The 12,500-nt window shown below is 44.4% G+C and overlaps 1 protein-coding gene across 1 annotated transcript in view; it reads left to right on the top strand.

Annotated features, from left to right (window-relative positions):
• LOC138981448 (ATP-dependent translocase ABCB1-like) overlaps positions 1-12,500 on the top strand; it is a 60,257-nt gene that overhangs the window by 12,686 nt on the left and 35,071 nt on the right. Inside the window, exons 2-12 of the mRNA XM_070354364.1 lie at positions 754-1,159; positions 1,562-1,704; positions 3,478-3,726; positions 4,051-4,222; positions 4,952-5,076; positions 6,654-6,825; positions 7,728-7,952; positions 8,242-8,367; positions 8,895-9,098; positions 10,325-10,495; positions 11,882-12,043. Of these exons, the coding sequence (XP_070210465.1) occupies positions 782-1,159; positions 1,562-1,704; positions 3,478-3,726; positions 4,051-4,222; positions 4,952-5,076; positions 6,654-6,825; positions 7,728-7,952; positions 8,242-8,367; positions 8,895-9,098; positions 10,325-10,495; positions 11,882-12,043 (2,127 nt within the window). The 5' untranslated portion in view covers positions 754-781. The remainder of the gene's footprint in view (positions 1-753; positions 1,160-1,561; positions 1,705-3,477; positions 3,727-4,050; positions 4,223-4,951; positions 5,077-6,653; positions 6,826-7,727; positions 7,953-8,241; positions 8,368-8,894; positions 9,099-10,324; positions 10,496-11,881; positions 12,044-12,500) is intronic.

The following is a 12,500-nucleotide window of genomic DNA, read 5'->3' as shown; positions in this document are numbered from 1 at the left end:
ACCACACACACACACACACGCACACGCAAACGCACACACACACACACACACACACACACACACACACACACACACACACACACACACCTAGGACGCGCTTTATCTCATCCGCCATCAAGTTCCTTCAACGGCTTTTGTTCTATTCTTCTTCTTGTCGTCAAAAAAAAAGCCGGTGCTGGTAGTCAGGGGTTACCATATCTGACCACTCCTGGATACAGCTCCTCTCATCACACGACTTAATCAGATAACGTAACCCCTGACTACCGGCACCTACTATACTACTCTCGACAGTTGATCAAAATTCGCATAGGCATTCATATAGCCAACAATGGAGACAAGCGGCTTCCGTCTTAAAAAAGTATATTTGAGGTGGCCATTGCGAGGTGAGGGTATATGTAACTCGGACCCAACCGGACGAGGGTGCCAAGTTCAGTACACCACGTCGAGCTGAAATCTCACGCTCTTCAGATCATTCCGCGGCGTAGTTAAGTCAGTTACGCCCCCCCCCCCCTCCCAACCCCCCCCCTCCCCCACCGCAATCCCCCCCCCCCCCCCGTCCCGCCCCCCATTTCTCCTGCGTGCTAATTGTGCAACTGATATTCACTAGATCTATTGTTGTCCAGCGTTTTCGTCCTTGTGTCATATCTAAAAGCAACGATTTGTCACGTTCTGACACCAAACCAGACACCTTTCACTTTTAATTTCATGCAGTATTTGTTGCTGATCTCCACTTTTTGTTGGTGCCTTTTTCAGGTAGCCCGCACACAACATCGCAACCATAATGAAGAGTAAGGGATACGACGTCCAGCAAGAAGCCGAGAAACAGAAGGCAGACCAGAAAGACGCCATGAAACACAACGGCGAAAATGGCACAAGCGTCAAAAAGCAAAAACAGGCTTCCCTGAACGTCACAGACGCGGGAGACTCGGAAGCGAAGGAGCAGCATGTCAACGTCGTCAGCTCTCACAACTTCAGCAAGAGCCAAGCCTTGAAGTCCGAGCCGGGCATCGACACCGCAGAGTTCACCGATTTGTCCGTCAAAGTCACCAGCAACGGCACCAGTGTCAAGGACGACGAGCAAGGGGAGGATGATGGGTCACGAGGTTGCTGCGGAAGACAGAAAAAAACGAAACAGCCAACGATTGGAATTTTCCAGCTGGTGAGGACTAATCCCTTGCGCTGAAATACCTGACCATGCATGCATGGACGAGAGAGAGAGAGAGAGAGAGAGAGAGAGAGAGAGAGAGAGAGAGAGAGAGAGAGAAGAGAGAGAGAGAGAGAGAGAGAGAGAGAGAGAGAGAGATAGAGAGGGAGGCAGAGAGAGAGAGAGAGTTAAGAGAGAGAGAGAGAGAGAGAGAGAGAGAGAGAGAGAGAGAGAGAGAGAGAGTCAGTTTTTTAAAGAGAGAGTGTGTGAGAGAGAGAAAGATCTTTTGCGAGAGAGAAAGAGAGGAGTCAGCTTTTTAAAGAGAGAGAGAGAGAGAGAGAGAGAGAGAGAGAGAGAGAGAGAGAGAGAGAGAGAGAAAGTCTGTCTATTTACACTTACCATCCGTCCTGTTGCCAGTTCCGATACGCCAATCCTGTGGATATTCTCATGATGGTATTTGGGACCCTTGGAGCCATGATTACAGGTTGTGCTCAGCCCTTCAACATGCTGCAGTTTGGCGAGGCTGTCAACGTCTTCATTCGCAACATGGAACCTGTCAAGTGAGTACCCAACTCACCCAACTGCTCTTTGGCATTATTTTGATCAACTTGAGTCCGTCTCCCTGCTAGCAAAAAAAAAAAAAAAAAAAAAGAGGCGGGGGGGTAATACATTAAAAAAAAGAAGAAAAGATAACAATGGGGTTATCTAGAACATTGAGGGTGAGGCTTTGAAATTTCACACATTTTTAGGGTTTGATGACGTTCAGACAAGACATAAGTTTGGTTGACCTTCGTCAAATTTCAAGAACATTTCTGGGTCGTTTTCTGGTTAAAAATAAAAGAAGAAGAAAAAAACCGATGAAAACTGAGAGGTTTTTGAGGTGTTTTCGTACCTGCAGCATTAAAACTTGGACATTTTGTAGCCTCAGATAGCTCTTACACATAATGTACATTTGCTTCACCTTGACTGTCTATCAAGCTCACACCTCGCGAATTCAGAAGTTACAAACTGGTAAATGTTCCTGATGTCTTAGTAAATTGGACTTTTCTCACGAGTGGTTGTTGCAAGAATAGATCATTGAAGCTTAGTACACTAGCTTGAACCCTTTTATGATCCTTGTCATGTGGTTTGGATAAAATCCATCAAATTTCCAAGGCTCATACAATTTTATTAAATAATGTCCATTTAAAACAACCTTGGAAAAATCACGAAAATGAGGCCAAAATGGTAGGATGGTGTATATTAGTATTGCGAAGGCTAGTCAACAAGGTGTTTGCCTTAGGAGTTTTCAGCGGAAGATGTTCTTATCTCACACCCATGCCTGGACAGATAATCATGTGGTTTTGTACAAGATGATTGACAAGGGAGGGTAGCATATAGATATATTTAATTACACCCTCACTCAACCCCGACCTTACCGGCACGGTTGGCCTAGTGGTAAGGCGTCCGCCCAGTGATCGGGAGGTCGTGGGTTCGAACCCCGGCCGGGTCATACCTGAGACTTTAAAATTGGCAATCTAGTGGCTAAGAGTAATACCTAATATACTGGACTCGCAACGAAATATACAAACAAATGACAATGAACAACGTTTCGACCTAAAGGTCTTCAACAGGTTAAAAACATGAAAACAACAATGCATATGAAAACGACTGGCTGCTCCGCCTGGCGTCTGGCATAACGGGGTTAGTGCTAGGACTGGTTGGTCCGGTGTCAGAATAATGTGACTGGGTGAGACATGAAGCCTGTGCTGCGACTTCTGTCTTGTGTGTGGCGCACGTTATATGTCAAAGCAGCACCGCCCTGATATGGCCCTTCGTGGTCGGCTGGGCGTTAAGCAAACAAACAAACAAACAAACCCCGACCTTACTCAAGGCACACTTCTGTGTCAAACACTTCGGCTCACCAACTCAGATCTGACCAGGCTTTTACATGGGATAGACCGACCCTCCACTTGGTCACATACCCAAAAGGAATACCCTGGGTGATCTGTGGAAATGTCTGGATGAACACATTTTTGTAAAAGCCACTAGCATTTAAGAAATTGGTTCATCAAAACAAATTCAACTCACCAAAGCAAGCAGTACAGATGTTGATCTTTTGTATGTGTCGAAATTGAGGGGGGTGGGGGGTCATATTCCATGTTAAAGCCAAACCAGATCTGAAAGTGTGGGCCTAACTGTTTTCACGAGAAGGAGATGATGATGATGATGACGATGATGATGATGATGATGATGATGATGATGATGATGATGATGATGATGATGATGATACGTCGATGCAATTTTCATTTATAATGTCTCAAATAAAAATGAAAAAAAATGTTTACATACAGTGCCTCCATCGGGAGCAACCAGACCTACGCACAGAGGGTGAACGACGATATCCAGCCACTAATCATCAACTTCGTGATGACGGGCGTGGTGGCCCTCGTAGCCGCCTACATGGGTGTGTCGCTGTGGACGTGGGCAGGGGAGAGGCAGATCAAACGCATCCGCAAACTCTTCTTCCGCGGCGTCATGCGACAGGACATCGGCTGGTTCGACACGCATGAAGTTGGAGAGCTCAATTCCCGATTCTCTGAGTGAGTGGGTTTGTGGTTTGTGGGACGGTGGGTTGTGGTGGTGGTGGTGTGTGTGTGTGTGTGTGTGTGTGTGTGTGTGTGTGTGTGTGTGTGAGGTCGTGGTGGTGGCAAAAGTGGCGGTTGTGTGCGTGTGTGTGCGTGCGTGCGTGTGTGTGCGTGCGTGCGCGCGCGCGTTCGTGTGTGTGTGTGTGTGTGTGTGTGTGTGTGTGTGTGTGTGTGTGTGCGCTTGCGTTCGTGCGTATGTGTGCATGTGTGCGTGTGTGTGTTTGTATCTTTGTTGTTTCAGCGACAAAAACTTTTTCATCATCCGACAACGTGTTTCAGCGACATGCACAAGATTCAGGAAGGTCTGGGGGACAAGGTTCCAGTGTTCATCCAGTGGACCTGCACCTGGCTGTTCGCGTACGGCGTGGCCTTCTACTCGGGCTGGAAGCTCGCCCTGGCCGTCATCGCCTTCAGTCCTCTCTTCGTCCTCGTGGCCGCCACTGTGGCCAGGGTGAGTAGCTGATGTCTTTGTCATGGTGACCAGGGTAGGTGACCAGGGTGGGCTGCCTGATGTCGTTGTCATGGTGACCAGGGTAGGTGACCAGGGTAGGCTGCCTGATGTCGTTGTCATGGTGACCAGGGTAGGTTGCCTGGACTGAGGCGCAGGAAGCGAAAGTGGTTGCCACCCAAACGAATGAAAACAAACCGCGGGCCTGATTTGTTTTTAAATCCCAACAAATCCTAATTCCAACCAATTTAACCCCGCGGCTGGCTCCCACTGGTTTGATTTTCGTGCCTGATTTCGTTGTCATGGTGACCAGGGTAGGTAGCCTAGTTTTGTTGTCATGGCGACCGTAATGCAAGCCCACTATTGTCTTGATGCCTGCCTGTGGAAGGTTTTTGTATGAAAACGGTGTGTGTGTGTGTGTGTTTGTGTGTGTGTGTGTGTGTGAGTGAGTTCGCGCATGTGTATGTGTGTGTGTGTGTGTGAGTGTGTGTGTGTGTGTGTGTGTGTGTGTGTGTGTGTGTGTGTGTGTGTGTGTGTGTGTTTACGACGGATGAGGAAGCAACGGTGGATACAAGCTTATTACGATCTTTTCACAACAACAACACAAAGAACGGAACGGAGGGAGGCGGCTAGAACACAGGGCAACAATGTTTAAGAGTTTTATTGAACCAGTCTCCCAACGCCTTAGAGCTTAACAACAATTGATGAAATGTCTATGTGTTGTATTTGCAGAGGATGCGCACTATGGCAGTGAAGGAATTGAAGGCCTATGCTAAAGCGGGAGCGGTAGCTGAGCAAGCTTTGAGGGCAGTAAGAACTGTGCAGGCCTTCCAGGGTCAAGAGAAAGAACATAAAAAGTGAGAGCTCCTTTCAGCTTTTAGTGTTTTCTTTGATGTTTTGACGTTCAGGAAGTGTTGGTTTTAATTTTTTTAAATTTTTTTTTTACAAAGATAAGATTTTCACGGGCAAGAAAACGAACTGACAAAGTAAGAGTGTCTTTTTGTTTTACTTTTTCCCCCTCTCATTTGTGTGAAGGCTTCGGAGAAAAAGATGTTCTTCTTTCAGAACCGAGAGAAAGAATACATGTACAACAATTAATTTAATAAACAATTACATTTGTGTGTGTATGTATATTTCCCGGAAATTGTAAAGTGCTCTGAGCAGGGTTTAACCCTGGATTAAAGGCACAGTAAGCCTCCCGTAAACCATCACAGATACGGTCAGGCTTTTACACACAGTACAAACACCCTTTCATTTAAACGCTCACCGATTGAGAACATCCTAGGTGCCCTCCGTAAAGAGCGAACAATTTTCAAAGAATTTATTTTTGCGTGGTTTATCTTACCCCTGAGCCACCGTGAACCCGTGTGATCCAGTTTCCCTTTTTCACAATGTAGTCGTCAGTTAGTCATTTGAATGCGACTCGATGTGAGCTTATCTACAATAGCACGTTTTTATGCACGAAACAAACGGCTGTGGTTCATAAGAACTCTAGCGATGGCTTTTGACTGTCGAAGTTGAGAGGAACGGCGATATGCATAAACCGTCGTCTGCTTTGACCCTTGCGTGACCCTGCTTCCGGGCTTTTCTTTTTTCAAACTTTCACAACTTCGAATTGTACTGATCTTGTCTTGATGAAAAAAGAATTCTTTTATGATTAAAGAATGTTTGTGTAACAAGCTGTCAATTTATTATTTAGATTTTAAAAGTTAGGTCTAGTGCAAAAACGCACCACGGTCCAAAAACATTCTGATAATCATCGATCCACGGCTATGGCCAGTTTACATTGATAGAATGAGACCCGAAGGGAAGTAACTCATTTTTGACCTGAGTTCAGGATGGGTCCAAAAGGACAGTGTTCGAGACAATCTGCAAAATTAATTCTTTAAAAATTGCTCGCTCTTTACGTAGGGCACCTAGGATGTTCCCGTTTGGTGAGCGTTCAAATGGAAGGGTGTTTGTACTGTGTACTGACAGTATCGGTGATGGTTTACGGGAGGCTTACTGTCCGGGCGTGATTTCTGGTATTGAATATTCACTGATAACAGCCGTCCAGCACCAAAACGAGGCGCCATTGTTGTAGAGGAGCAAGTCCACGAAAATAAATTCTTTGAAAATTTCTCACGCTCGACAGAAAGCAGCCAGGATGTTCCCGTTCGGTGAGCGTTCAAATGGAAGTATGCTTGTACTGTATGTAGACGCTCGGGGAGCTCTGTGATGGTTTACGGGAGGCTTACTGTGCCTTTAATGCACTCTAGAAGTATTATACAGTATTATTATTATCATTATTATTACCATTATTATTAATATCATTTATATTATTATTATTATTATTATTATTATTATTATTATTATTATTATTATTATTTTTATTATTATTATTATTATTTTGGTTGGTGTCGTATCTCATTAACCGCAGACTATGTCGATTCAGGTACGAAGATAACCTGGTGTTTGCCAAGAAGGTGGGGACACGGAAAGGGTTTGTGCTGGGGTTGGGCTCAGGCTTGTTCTGGACCATCATCTACGTCGCCTTTGCTGTCTCCTTCTACTACGGGGTCATCCTCATTCAGTCCGAAGGCATGGACCCCGGCAACGTGCTTGTTGTGAGTGATGTCCCCTGGACGAGATGTTTCACTTTTTAAACGATATCAGAACTATGAAACAAGATTTGAAGTAACACGCTTGAAAAGATATATGAGTAGTTTTTGTTTTGTTTTGTTGCAAAGGACATCACGATTGTTGACAAGATTTGAGGTAACAAGAGTGAAAAGATATAAGCATATAAGCTTTCTTTTTAAAAACCTTCTTTACTTTACTGTGATAGACCTTCTTCGTCTTCTTCAGCGTTCCAGAATTTTTCTGGTTACGTGTGAGCTCGTTTGCCCATTTGGGTTCCCCACACTATACTCTGATAGCATAGTCAGCTCACTCCGCTTTCGTTGAGTAGGCATGCTGGGTATTTTCGTGTTTCCATAACCCACCGAACTCCGACATGGATTACAGGATCCTTTCCGTGCGCACTTGGTCTTGTGCTTGCGTGTACACACGAAGGGGGATAAGTCACTAGCAGATCTGCACATAAGTTGACCTGGGAGATCGGAAAAATCTCCACTCTTAACCCACCAGGCGGCAGCGACCGGGATTCGAACTCACGACCTCCCGATTAGGAGGCCGACGTCTTATTGCCACTGCGCCCGTCAGTGATAGACCAAAATAGTTTCAAATGCGGAGACCACCATGTAAACTGAGAAAGGAAACAGAGACATTGAATCGGTCTCGAATAGCCAAATAAATTTAAGGGATATGAACAATTAAACATCAACCGACCAATCGAGATCAAATTCAGAAAAAATCCGGTCTTAAAAAAAAGGAATATTATTATAAACGAGAGGTAAAATTACAGAGGTTATGAACAGAAAAATCTTTTTAAAAAAATAACTAGAAGGGGGAGTACTGCTTCATAGTGAAAGCTTCATTTCTTGACCTTGTTTTTAATGGTGTGCAGGTTTTCTTCGGGGTTCTGATTGGCTCCATGTCACTGGGCCACGCCTTTCCTAACCTCGAATCATTCACCAACGCTCGCGCGGCCGCTTTGAAAGTGTTCGAGATCATAGACCTTCGCCCCGTCATCGACATCTTTTCCACGGCAGGGGAGAAACCTTCGACCTTGAAAGGGGTCATTGAGTTCAAGGACGTTCAGTTCCGTTACCCGGCCCGACCTGAAGTACCGGTCAGTGTGTGTGTGTGTGTGTGGGGGGGGGTGTGTGTTTGTGTGTGTGTGTGTGTGTCCGTGTGTGTGTGTGCGTGTGTGTGTGTGTGTGTGTGTGTGTGTGTGTGTGTGTGTGTGTGTGTGTGTGTGTCTGTGTCTGTGTTTCAGTGTATTGTGTTGCGATGTGTTATATTGTATTGTTATTTTGTATTGTATTGTATGGTATTGTGTTGTATTGTATTGTATTGTATGGTATCGTATTGTATTGTATTGTATTGTATTGTATAACATTGTATTACCTCTGCCACAGGTACTGAGAGGGTTGTGTCTGACTGTGCAACCAGGGGAGACTGTGGCGTTGGTGGGCGCCAGTGGTTGCGGCAAGAGCACCACCGTACAACTGCTCCAGCGGTTCTACGACCCAGAGGGAGGACAGGTTAGGCTTGTGTGTGTGTGTGTGGGGGGGGGGGGGAGTTGTGTGACGTGGGTGTGTGTATGTGTAAGTGTGTGTGTATGTGTGTGTGTGGTGTGTGTGTGTGTGTGTGTGTGTGTGTGTGTGTGTGTGTGTGTGTGTGAGAGAGAGAGGTAGGGAGAGAGAGAACGACAGAGAACGAGAGAGAGAGAGAGAGAGAGGGGACAGAAGGAGAGAGAGAGAGAGAACTAGAGAGAGAGAGGGGGTAAAGATAGATAGATAGTGAGAGAGAGAGAGAGAGAGAGAGAGAGAGAGAGAGAGAGAGAGAGAGAGAGAGAGAGAGAGAGAGAGAGAGAGAGAGAGAGAGAGAGAGAGAGAGAGAGAGAGTTTTACCATTAACTTAAGTCGACAATGTTCACGATCACTCCATGGGTAAGCATACATTGCGGTACTCACGAGGATAGTTTCCTGATGCAATCTCTGACCAGACGAAAATGATAAAGGTAAGGAGAACTTCCATGACAGAGAGTTGACTGTTCACAATGCTTCAGGTCGCTGTGGACGGACATAACATCAAGGATTTGAACCTGAGATGGCTCCGGGACCAGATTGGCGTGGTCAACCAGGAGCCAGTTCTGTTCGCGGACACCATCGCTGAAAACATCCGCTACGGAAACCCAGACGCTACTGACGAAGAGATCAAGTCAGCGTCTATCAAAGCAAACTCTCACAATTTCATCATGGCGCTTCCCCTTGTAAGCATATGTTGCCATCTGAAGTCATCTCGATTTGTAGACATTCAGAACAGTCACTTTACTGTGGTTTAGGCAGTTGCTTTTGTTGCCTGCCCTTTTGTTTTGTTTGCTCACGGATTCACGGATTATTAAACTCAAACGTTTATATGGAGCCTCTATTCCACGAGTTTAACTTTTAATGCACGGAAGCTGAGCTTGTCACAACATTTCTGGACAGGTATTTCAACCTGCCTTGTACATTTTCCTACCAAGAATTCGATAAGAAGGAACAGTATACGTTATTTATATTATTAACCAAAATATGATATTTTACACAGATCCAGAATGTATAACCTTTGCTTTACGAAACAGCGGTAGCAATCGAATTGAACAACGACTGGTCTGGATCTGGATGATGTATGTTGGACGGGCGCTGTGGCGGGGTGGTAAGACGTCGGCCTCTTAATCGGAATGTCGAGGGTTCGAATCCCGGCCGCGGCCGCCTGGTGGGTTAAGTGTGGAGATTTTTCCGATCTCCCAGGTCAACTTATGTGCAGACCTGCTAGTGGCTTATCCCCCTTCGTGTGTACACGCAAGCACAAGACCAAGTGCGCACGGAAAAGATTCTGTAATCCATGTCAGAGTTCGGTGGGTTATATAAACACGAAAATACCCAGCATGCTTCCTCCGAAAGCGGCGTATGGCTGACTAAATGGCGGGGTAAAAACGGTCATACACGTAAAATTCCACTCGTGCAAAAACACGAGTGTACGTGCGAGTTTCAGCCCACGAACATAGTAGAAGAAGAAGAACAACAAGGACTGTCGAGATATGTGTCCAATGCCATAGTTTGATCAAAATGCAAATAACATGTATGTGTGGATCCATTTTTAGTAAAACTTCTTCTTATATTTTAACGATTGAACGCACACACTTTTGTAGTCTCAGCCAGCTGCTTTATTTTATGTTTTATGTTCTATGTGTGTTGTCCTTTGGTCCAATTGCTATAATCGTTTACAGGCAGGCAGGGTGTGCCGAAGAAAATTTTCCATTTTTGTGTAACATTTTAATGGACAATAAAGTGTTGTTATTGTTATTGTTGTTAATATGAGTTTAACTCAACCTGTGATGACGTCACATGGTTCAAAGAAGGGAAATCCAATGTTCGGTCCATACATTATAATGCATGCTGTTCCAAGTAAGTGCAAAACAATATCGAGAACACTTAAAAAGTGTGCCATTTTCAGGGCTACAGCACCATGGTTGGAGAAAGAGGTGCACAGCTGAGCGGAGGCCAGAAACAGAGGATAGCCATTGCACGTGCGCTGGTGAAAAATCCCCGGATCTTGCTTCTGGACGAGGCTACTTCCGCACTGGACCATGAGAGCGAGGCTGTAGTGCAGAGCGCGTTGGAAAAAGTGAGTTTGCTGCGGGATATGTTGTATTCTACTGCTTTCAGACTTAGAGCATTTTTGTTAAGACTTTTCTTTGCTTTAAAGCTCATGCCCCAAAATAAACATTCATAATCATCCTGTCAGAAAAGTTGAAGTTTTGACATGTAAAACATGACCATAACAGCCGACAAAGGGAAGTAAGTACACTGACCATAGTGGTTGACGATGTTCTATTGTTGCTGGGTTATTCTAGGACTGGGTGGCCGAGTGGTAACGCACTTGCGCTCGGAAGCGAGAGGTTGCGAGTTCGACCCTGGGTCAGGGCGTTAGCAATTTTCTCCCCCCTTTCCTAACCTAGGTGGTGGGTTCAAGTGCTAGTCTTTCGGATGAGACGAAAAACCAAGGTCCCTTCGTCTACACTACATTGGGGTGTGCACGTTAAAGATCCCACGATTGACAAAAGGATCTTTCCTGGCAAAATTGTATTGGCATAGATAAAAATTTCCACCAAAATACCCGTGTGACTTGGAATAATAGGCCGTGAAAAGTAGGATATGCGCCGAAATAGCTGCGATCTGCTGGCCGATGTGAATGCGTGATGTATTGTGTAAAAAGAATTCCATCTCACACGGCATAAATACATCCCTGCGCCTTGAATATGTGCGCGATATAAATTGCATAAAAAAATTTTTTTTTAAATATTAAAAATTTTTAAAAAATAAATCCCTGCTCTTAGAACTGTACCCACGGAATACGCGCGATATAAGCCTCATATTGATTGATTGATATTCTCCAGAGCTGTGTACCATTGGAAACCATTTTACGAAGTTGACATTTCTTCACTCAACCGAGACATTTTAACCATACAAATTGATTTCATTAATAAAAACTAATTCCTTGTATATTCTTGGCCTGCAGATAAAGAATTAGAAAAAATTTGCACATCTTTTTGTCTGCGTTCAAGAAATTACAAGGGTTGGAAAGTACGTCTGCTTCGTAACACGGAAACCAAAGGTTATGACATAGATTGAACACTAACATGTATCATTATCTAACTGGAATATTACTGAAAAAAAGTCAAGAAAATACATTCTAGTTGTCATTTAATATACGTTATAATCACTCAAAGTCCTGAAAATGCATGTCACAAAATGGTAAACAGCTCTAGAGAATAAGGCCAAAAAAATTAGGTCTGTTTACGGTAACATAGGCCAAAAAAATAGGGTCGGTAGGTCGGGATTTTTTTTTTTTCTCCAAAAAACCATATTTTTACGTTATTTATTTTTTTCTTTTTTTCTCCCCAAATGCCAAAAAAAAAGTCTAGGGTCGCGCGAAAAAAATAGGGTCGGTCGGGTTACCGTAAACAGACTATTTTTTTGGGGGGGCCTTATCCTGTTATGTGTTGTCCAGGCGCAGGAAGGCCGCACCACCATCGTCATCGCTCACCGCCTGTCCACCGTTCGCAACGCCGACAAGATCGTGACGATAAGCCACGGCAAGAAGATGGAGGAGGGATCGCACCAAGAACTCATGGAAAGGAATGGGCTGTACGCCCAGCTGGTTAATCTGCAGGTAACATTTACATTACATTTCAAGGAAAAAGTAGCATGCTGGTTAATCTGCAGGTAACAGTTACATTACATTTCAAGAAAAAAAGTAGCATGCTGGTAATCTGCAGTTAACAGTTACATTCAATTTTAAGGAAAGGGTAGGTTGCTGCAGTCGATTTCTGGATTTGGGTCTGGATCTGGATCGTGAATGTTGCATAAGCCTATAATATAAGTTATTTCTAATATGCTGACTGTAAGCAAATGATAGCAGACATGTGGTGAAAATGGATATCAAGCCTGAGCCGGTGTAACACGAGAACATTACTCCCACGAGATTTTTACTCTGGAGTAAAAATGCCGTATGAAAATTGTACTCCCTTTACGAAAAAACTACTCCCCCATAACACGAGAAAGTACGATTGTGCCATGCAGTTGCCATTGTTGTTATCATTTGTTGTGTTTTGAAAGCATTTAAACTA

The sequence above is a fragment of the Littorina saxatilis genome, linkage group LG12 (assembly GCF_037325665.1).
Source record: "Littorina saxatilis isolate snail1 linkage group LG12, US_GU_Lsax_2.0, whole genome shotgun sequence".
Lineage (NCBI taxonomy): Eukaryota > Metazoa > Mollusca > Gastropoda > Littorinimorpha > Littorinidae > Littorina > Littorina saxatilis.
This window is presented reverse-complemented; position numbering and strand designations above follow the sequence as displayed.